This window comes from Bolinopsis microptera, chromosome 12 (assembly GCF_026151205.1).
Source record: "Bolinopsis microptera isolate Bmic1 chromosome 12, MBARI_Bmic_1.0, whole genome shotgun sequence".
NCBI classification, from domain to species: Eukaryota; Metazoa; Ctenophora; class Tentaculata; order Lobata; family Bolinopsidae; genus Bolinopsis; species Bolinopsis microptera.
The window spans coordinates 12,774,508-12,783,235 of NC_087083.1; the positions used below are offsets into that span (position 1 = coordinate 12,774,508).

Sequence of the window (8,728 nt, forward strand, 5' to 3'; positions counted from 1 at the left end):
CTACATCAAGAGGGTTAAAGAACACCTAGATGCAGAAACCTTTGATACTGTTCAGAAAGAAGAAGCCGAGCACGCTACAAAGCTAGCAATATTAGATTGGATAGCAAAGTATCATGAAGAGCCTGGTTTAACAGAAAAGGTCTACCAATGGGTTACACCTGATGACTTTTGTAAGCCCAGGTACAACTATGTCAACCCTAAAACACACAAGCCAGAGAAGAACTACCCTTGCCGTATGATTAACACAGGATGCGCATCTAACTGCTGCAATCGCGCCCACGCATTCGCGCGCCGTTTGCAGCAGTTAGCAGCAGTTTGTAGCAGTCAGTGCAAGTTTGTAGCAGTTGGTGCCAGTTTGTATCAGTCTGTAGCCTAGTTAGTAGCAGTTTGTGACAGTTTCTTTGCACTTTGCTCCTCCTGTGAGGAAAGCAGGCCAACTGCATACCAAACCTTGTAGCGCGATGCGTTACTGTGCCGCGCCGCGCACTCAATGAGGTTTCTCCTTGCTAGATCGGCGAAATGCGCTACTGTGCCTCGCCGAGCTGCGATGAATTGACATCGTCAATTAAACCCAACCAAGCCTTACAGTAAGCCATGTGATGACCATGCCTTCCTAATTCCCACCTCTTGCCATCCTACACATACTATAAAAACATACTTTATAGCACTGCACTTATAATCCTTAAACTAACTTCTGAGCATGATAAGTAAATACAAGCACAAGATAGAGAACAGGTTGAAAAAGTCACGAGACAGTTTGTATCACGTGGTGACCCCCACTGTCGCTTCACTATAGTACCCTTCACATAACCATGTGTCTACACGTACTGCGTGACGCGCTTGTTTTCGCGGCGGTCGCGCGCTACTGCAAGCGAAAGGGCTCTGGTTAGAGCAAATAGTACCCCTGTAGAGTTTCTACGATACAGGGGAGCCGCGCACTGATCGTGCGTAGCGGATCATACAACGTATGACAAGAAACAGTCGACTGTAGAGTGATTAACCATTATTTATAAAATTTAACCCGGGAGCTTGAGCTTGGAATTGAAGACTTCGCCGCTTTGACGCGCCGCACAAACTATCATTATTACTTCGCATCGAGATGATCGTTGCTCTGTTAATTATATTTGCAAAGCAACGATCTGGAAGAGTTGACATCGTTAATTTACCGGGAACAAACAAATGTGGTCATGAAATTAAACAATAAATTCCAGTCAGCAGTAAAAGAATATTTTGATTGACGATGTAAACTTATAAAAATCGTTGCACTGCGAAGCAAAACAAAAATTGACGATGTATGATGCATGGGATCAGAAGCAAGAATGCTAGTTTGCGCGGCGCGTCGAAGCGGCGAAGTCCTCCAAATAATTTTTTTACATATTTCCGATCAAAATATTTTCGGTTATATTGACTATCATGTTAATATTATTTAATTAATAAATTTTAAGCTTGTGTAGAGTTTTTAATATGACGTAGAATTATAGCTAGATCGGTATAGCCCATGTTGTAGGTATTAGCGTCCAAGTTCATAAGGGACCATGAATCTGCGAGTTAATTTTGTTTTGATAATAGACCATTTTGCATCTTGGGCTGTACCGGTTCTAACAAGTTTACTATCGGAAGTTAACTTATATTTATTATGATATTATTATTCATTGTTACGTCATGGCAAATTTGTTTCACTAATAAAATTTAAATTTTGTTTTACTTTAAAAATGTTGCTTTACTTAATATAACATTTATATTAACGGCTGGTTAACTTCGCCTGGGATTTACCTAAATGTCCCTCCATTCTAAACATAAAGCATCAAACAAAAATTGCCAGAGTGAAAGTAGAGTGTGGACGCCACTTATTAGTTTTTCAAACCTGCAAACTTGCGATAACTTTTTACATAATTATTAATTTTCAAGGGTATCCAGTAAAAATTAATTATTATATTTGGATCCTTGTATCGTTGTATGGTTGAATCTTATAATCAAACAACTTTCTTAGCTATCCTTGGAACATGAAATACCTGTACCTGATAGCGAAGGTAATGTCAGTTTTAGCTTTGCTTCATACACCTTCTGCTCAGTAAGTCTTTTTCAAATAATCAGGAAAACGAGAAATTTTAATATTGATGCATGCTTAACGGCCAGGTAGCGCAGTTGGTTAGAGCACTAGCTTTGCAATTGTGACGCAAGTTCGAATCCCACTGTCTGCCTGGTCGTGGGGTGAGCGTCGTCGTTCAGCTATGAATCCTGAGTGATCTATGCATCCCCCCGGTCTACTCAGTCGAATACTCGAGAAATCGGGTGTGACGGTTAAATGAGGAGCTGCCCATTGCAGCAAAGTCTCGGGCGAAGAAAGTATGGTACATACTACCTTAACCGTCACTGGTCTTAGGTATAATTGAATCCTTCGGCTTGTTACACTTGGGTAACAATGTGGCTGTTGGAATGTCCAAAGTAAAATAAGTGTGAGATAAAATCTTCCAAATTCTGTGTGATCCCTTTTCCATATCTGGTTGCTCATTTACAGACCAAAATTCAATTACTTTATTTATCACTATTTTTATTGTGCTAAACTCACAATTATTAAATTTGTTCAGATACTCGCGTGGTTCAGCTGAGTGGGTGCCTGACACCAATACTCCACCTCTCAAATGTGAAGATCTTCGGAACCAAACCCTGCCAGTCAATAAGATTATTGATCCTGAACAAGGTGATATCTTGCAGTTCAAGTACGAATTACCCCTGAGTAGATACAGTGAAGTTTCAGACTGCTTTGAAAATTTGGAATTGGGCGTCAGCCATGGGGCTCCATATCTGCTTAATTTCTGGAATTGGGTGAAGATCAAGATAGATGGAGCTGAAGGTATAAATAATTGTGGTAGAGTATTGATTTAAAAGTTTCTTTCAAATTAATGACTAATTGAGAAAAGACAATTTTTGAGAAAAGACAAGAGAAAAAAAATTACGTTTTAAAGTTTATTGGAAAAATAACAGTATAAATTTATTGTATCCATATGATATTACATTGATAAGATCCATTTTTTTAAATAAAAAGTTTTTAAAGTTTTTTTATCCCAGATTTGAAGCTCACACTGATTAACGGAACAGGTAGAGAATCTGAATCAAAGCAACGAGATAAAATACGTTTCTCAGATGACTCTATCATCTCTATGTACCTAGAACTACATTACGTAGTAAAGGATACATCTCTAACGTACACACTGAAATTTCTCTCCAACACAACGATCCAACTCAATGTCACGGCATGGTACACTAGAAACCCAACCTTGTGGGAGGAACAGTCACTGACATTGGAGGTTCCTAATCTGAATAGGACGGCTGGAGTTAGGTTTAGGAGTCTAAGTGAGCAAACTATAACTGAGGATTGGGACAGGGAGTGTATGGAAAGACCCCAGTTAAAACAGATATGTTATGGTAACAGTGGGGAAGTAGTGGAAAAGAAGAAAGTGAAAAAGAAGAAAGGACCAGGTGTCTGGGTTATTGTAACTATCATTGCTTTAGTTGTGGTTGGAGTTGTGGTATTGGTAGTGCTACATCGGATTGGTCACTTAAAGGGAGTGGATACTTTCAGGCAGTGGACACAGAAGCAGTACAATATTATTCTAAACAATTCTGATTCCTGATTACCGGACTTTTTAGTCCTTCACAGCATAGATACTCCATTAAATTCAATAGGTTTTAATTGTGTTCAGCTACAAATTTAGGTACAATTTTATTATATTTTATATGACATTTTTTTCTGAAGCTGTACGAAGCTCTTGTCACTTCAGTGTTGTTGTATAACTGTAGCAGCTGGGCTGCTCCTGAAACCGTAATGGCATCTGTCGACGTTCTTCAAAGGAAGCATCTGAGACAGATTATCAACACCTATTGGCCTACGGTTATCAGTAACGAGAATCTATATAAGAGATGTAATGTCAGACCCCTTACTGAAAGGATCAAGAAAGCAAGATGGAAGATGCTTGGGCACGTTCTCAGAAGCGGTGATGACACTCCCGCCTTCTTATCTTTCAGATTTGCATGTTTAGGATGTTTTGACTACAAAGGAAGGAGGGGCAGACCTCGTTCAAATTTATTTGATTTATTATTAAAAGACATTATGACAAAACAAATTATTGTGATTGTAAATAAAAGATTTAGTTTAAGTAATTTCAACGATTTAGTGTACAAAGCTCATGATAGACGTCTTTGGAGAAGTTATGGGTGAGTCGAGACTACTCGGCCACTCGATTTTATGATTTAATTTCTATTATCTTGTGTTTGCTGTAAATAGTTGAAATGAAATGAAATGAAATGAAATGAGGTATTTATATCCCGCTCATATGATTAACCAACAACACAAGGAAGAGGTTAACCATGTCAGAGCGGCTGACTGTGAGTAATGTGAGCAAATGTGTAAAATGAACAAAAGTATAACTCAAAAAGGCTTAAGACAAAATTAAAACATCTTTTATTGTAAACACCACACTAAACTAAAAAGAAGCAGAAACCATACAATACGTGTAGGTATTATAAATGATAATACAGTGAAATGATCAACAAAAAAGAGAGACAGATCCTAGAAAGGTAGAGATCAAGACATAAAATGGAGTGCAGTAAAAAATAAAAGCCAATGTGTCTTGCAAAGTGAAGACAAATGGGAAGAAAAAACATCAAAACTGATTATATAAATGGTTCTTTAACATTCGCTTGAAGCAGTTGGTATCAGTAATACATCTCAACATCATTGGAAGAGAGTTCCATGCAATCGGTGCATGGCTTGAGAAACGTCTGTCATCAACTTTTGACCTTTTATTCTTTGGTACCTTTAACATGAGATGGTCACCAGATCTTTTCGACCTGGTCATGGTGTTTGAAAGTTCTGTATCCACTACAGCCACATCTAGTAATGCTTTTAGGTAATCAGGTGCAGTACCGTGAACTGATTTGTGGGTTAAAAGACAAACCTTAAAGAAGATTCGTTGGTCTATAGGGAGTATGTGGGCCTTCTTATAGAAGGGAACCAAGTCCGTGGTTCTGTCTTCTATGTTATAGATGAAACGAACTGCCCCATTAAGGGTGGAACTAAGTTTGTTTAATCTGGTCTTGGGTAGATTCATGTACAGAGAATTACAGTAATCTAATTTAGATATGGTCAAGTTCGGAGACAACCTGTACATAAAATCAGTCACTAATTACACTCATTTCACTGCCATAAACGGTAAAATTAATTACAATTCCTCTGACAGTCCAAGGGGTACAGGCTCTTCAGATATTTTACTCCTAACCTTTCTATAATGATATCTGGGTTCAAAATTTAAATAACTCAACCTTGGTGGAGACAGTGGCCACCTGAAAATTACAAAAATAAAGGAGCTGTAAATCACTTATGAAAAAAATATTTACTTCAAATTTCACAATTTAAAGTTACGTAAGACAGGTGGGTACTCAAAAAGTGCCGGTTGAGCAGGTTTGTCTGCTCAACACAGGTGGTGCAGCTCACTGACTACATGAGCTAATATAAGTGACTAGAACTAACCCTCTCATGCTTTTTAATTGCTCCAAAGTCCTAATATTTAATATTATGGGTTATACCAATCATATTTCATAGAATAGGATCCTCAGAATCGGCTCAACCGAGGTGGAGACAGCATAACATGCAGTTCAAAATCTGTTATTCTGTAGTTTAGGAGCTGTAGAGTGACTGTGGCAGTCCATTTGCAATACCAATGATTCTAAATCATCTACCAACTCATATTACAAGGCATCCTTGCTGAAAAGTACACTCAACATAGGTGGAGACTCAAATTTGGCAAATTTGGGCGTAAATTTGACCTCAGAAGTCAAGGTTCTCCACCGCGGTTGAGTGGTTGATGGCTAGTTTGATGAGTTGTATACATGCTGAAGGGTCACCCAATGTTATTTCTTTCAGAAATCAACTGCCAATGCTCAACTCAACCCGATGGGGCCAGTTTTAATGCATTTTTTAATGTTTTAATGTTTAATCGACAATTTCTCCACCTTGTTGAGCACCTTTTCACAACTTTGATAGTTTTTTCATTTGCTAGAACACTTTGCTTTAAGACAGAAGGGGTAACAGTTTTATGATCCCCTACAGTAGCAGTTAACAGAGCAGATAAGAATTAGTGATAAAACCAATGAATTTAGGCATGTTTGACAGGCTTTTTACTGTTTCTTAATGAAAGATCTCCACCCTGTTGAGCGTCAATGGAAAAAACAAAATTTAACGGGAATTAGAAAAGGCCGAGACGCAACTTTCTAGCTAACCTAGAACTCTCTAAACCTTTCTCCACCACCGGTTGAGCAGCTTTGAAAAGTGCATTTAATTTCTCCACCTCGGTTGAGCACTTAAATAAAATATTGATGAAACCATCAGATTGCAAATTTGATGTAGTTTATGTTACCAATAACCTTTTCCACCTTAATCAAAAGTTTTTTCAACCAGAGCCAGTCTCCACCTTAAATCTCCACCTTTTAAGGGTTTGTTTAATACTACCTGTATCTGCTCAACCGTTCAACCTTTTAATTTTTTTTTTACTCAGAGAAAGTCCTGAAAAATGTCTTGTCAGCCATATAATCAGGGAGTTTCAGTCTGTGTTGAGCTGGCTCCACCACACACTTCTAAAAAAGTAAAAAATGTACAGGTTGTCTCCGAACTTGACCATATAACCAGTTGTTTCACCAACATCAATTTAATGCCTTCATCCAGGTAACGACCAATAGTTCTTAAGTTCATCATTGTCCAGCTACATTTCCTTTTCACATTATTTATTTGTCTTTCCATGTTTAAAGTTTCATCAAATTTGACACCTAGACTCTTCCAGCTGTCTCCTTTGCACTCCGTAGGTAGAATTTCAGTGCTTCCGAATTGTAGTCTGACACTGAGTTCACACTTTTTTAGAACATGGCTCTTTCCTAACACCAGTAGTTCTGTCTTTGTTTCATTCAGTTTCATGTAATTGTTCACCATCCATGTTTTGATCTCTGCAAGACATTTGTTTGTCCTGTCTTGGACATCAGTGAACTGTACCACACGGTTTGGTTGAAACGAGATGTACAGTTGGGAATCATCTGCATATAGCTGTATATCAAGACCATATTTGGCAGCAATTTTTTGGAGAGCTTTGATATAGAGGATGAAAAGAATAGGCCCCAAGAGTGATCCCTGGGGAACTCCAAACAAAAGCTCCAAGAAAGTAGAAAGAGTATCGTCAATCTTCACACAGAAGTGTCTCTTCTCAAGGTAGGACTTTATCCATTGCAGTGCACTTCCAGTAATTCCATAGTCTTTCATAAGCTTTTCCAATAAGACTGTGTGGTCAATGGTATCAAACGCTGCACTTAAGTCGAGAAGTACAACAATAACAACATTCCCAGCTTCAATTTCTTTGTTAAGATCATCACACATTCTTACAAGTAATGTTTCACAGCTGTGGTTAGGGCGGTATCCAGATTGGACGTCCGAGTAGAGGCTATGTGTCGTGAGATGGACGTTGAGCTGGTTAAGTACAATTCTCTCTAGGATCTTGGAGAAGGCAGAGAGGTTAGAGACTGGTCGATAGTTACTGAGAATATCAACATCAGCATTTTCCTTCTTCAAAGTCGGCTTGATGACTGCTTTCTTCATATCTGAGGGAAATATTCCAGTCTTTAAGGATGAGTTCAAGACGTGGAGTAAAATAGGTGTCAGTTCGGCGACACAGTTTTTTAAGAGAAATGCTGGGATCGGATCCAAGCAGCAGAACTTGTTAGACATCTTCGATACCAGGTCTTTGAGTTCATCAGCTGTTATCTCAGAGAAATTATCAAAGATGAAGTCTTTATCAAGAACAGGATCTTTGTCTTTGTCTTTGTCTTTGTCTTTGTCTTTGTCTTTGTCTTTGTCTTTGTCTTTGTCTTTGTCTTTGTCTTTGTTTATATCTTTGTCTTTGTCTTTGTCTTTGTCTTTGTTTATATCTTTGTCTTTGTCTTTGTCTTTGTCTTTGTCTTTGTCTTTGTCTTTGTCTTTGTCTTTGTCTTTAACAGAATCTTTTCCTTCCTTCTCAATGGCTCGTCTGATGGTAGCAACCTTTTCAGCGAAAAAATCTTTAAAATCTTCTGATAGTTTAACAGGATCCTTGTAGTTTGGAAGGTTTTGGGTGTCATTTCCTAAAAGTCTGTTGACTTTTTTGTACAATGCTTTAGTATCCCCTGAAGAGGACCTAAGAGAGGTTTTGTGGTGAGCACATCTTTTAACAAACTCTACTCGGGAAAACTCATCTCTTAGCTTAACATAATCAGATCTCAAGTACTCAGATCTTTCACTGTCTATATAATCTACTTTATCTTTTCTCCAGGCACGTTCCGCAGTTCTTCTTTTTCGCCTGAGAATACGAAGTTCTAGATCTAACCAGGGCATTGGCTTCTTGGTAATCTTCTTTTTTATGTAGTTTTTATGTAGTTGATTAATAATATGACATTTTACCTAGGATGTTATTCGGTTTACTACATTCAGAAACATTTAGTTACAAAAGACTTGACTGAACTGATATGAGACATATTGCCTCGAACTGTATGTTTTACAGAATTTATTTTAGTTGTAACATACAATTTTTTTAATTTTTTAAATTTTTTAGGTTTTTGAGTTATCATGTTATTTGCCATTCAAGTTTTGTTTGAGTACCTATGATTCATTAAAAACTGATTTATCATATAATGCAAAATTTACTGTCAATTT

At 37.8% G+C, this 8,728-nt stretch overlaps 2 protein-coding genes across 3 annotated transcripts in view; both read left to right on the forward strand.

Moving 5' to 3' along the window:
* Positions 1–8,728, forward strand: part of LOC134824344 (NAD(P) transhydrogenase, mitochondrial-like) — a 1,149,555-nt gene that overhangs the window by 1,035,937 nt on the left and 104,890 nt on the right. The gene's annotated exons all lie outside the window — the stretch shown is intronic.
* LOC134824412 (uncharacterized) lies at positions 1,995–8,669 on the forward strand. Of its 2 annotated transcripts, XR_010161406.1 has the most exons (4): positions 1,995–2,071; positions 2,589–2,854; positions 3,070–3,716; positions 8,517–8,669. XR_010161406.1 is itself a non-coding variant. In XM_063836314.1 (3 exons), the coding sequence occupies exons 1-3, from the start codon at positions 2,004–2,006 to the stop codon at positions 3,633–3,635; spliced, it is 900 nt and encodes a 299-aa protein (XP_063692384.1). In that variant the 5' UTR covers positions 1,995–2,003; the 3' UTR covers positions 3,636–3,732. The 2 variants fall into 2 exon arrangements, 1 of the variants encoding a protein (XP_063692384.1); XM_063836314.1 differs by lacking the exon at positions 8,517–8,669 and having other exon boundaries at positions 3,070–3,732.

Bases quoted from the DNA above. Each gene is read 5' to 3' on its own strand.
- LOC134824412 (XM_063836314.1), top strand. From the start codon at position 2,004: ATGAAATACCTGTACCTGATAGCGAAGGTAATGTCAGTTTTAGCTTTG. The intron at 2,072-2,588 runs GTAAGTCTTTTT...AAATTTGTTCAG, and splicing joins CTTCATACACCTTCTGCTCA to ATACTCGCGTGGTTCAGCTG. The intron at 2,855-3,069 runs GTATAAATAATT...TTTTTATCCCAG, and splicing joins CAAGATAGATGGAGCTGAAG to ATTTGAAGCTCACACTGATT.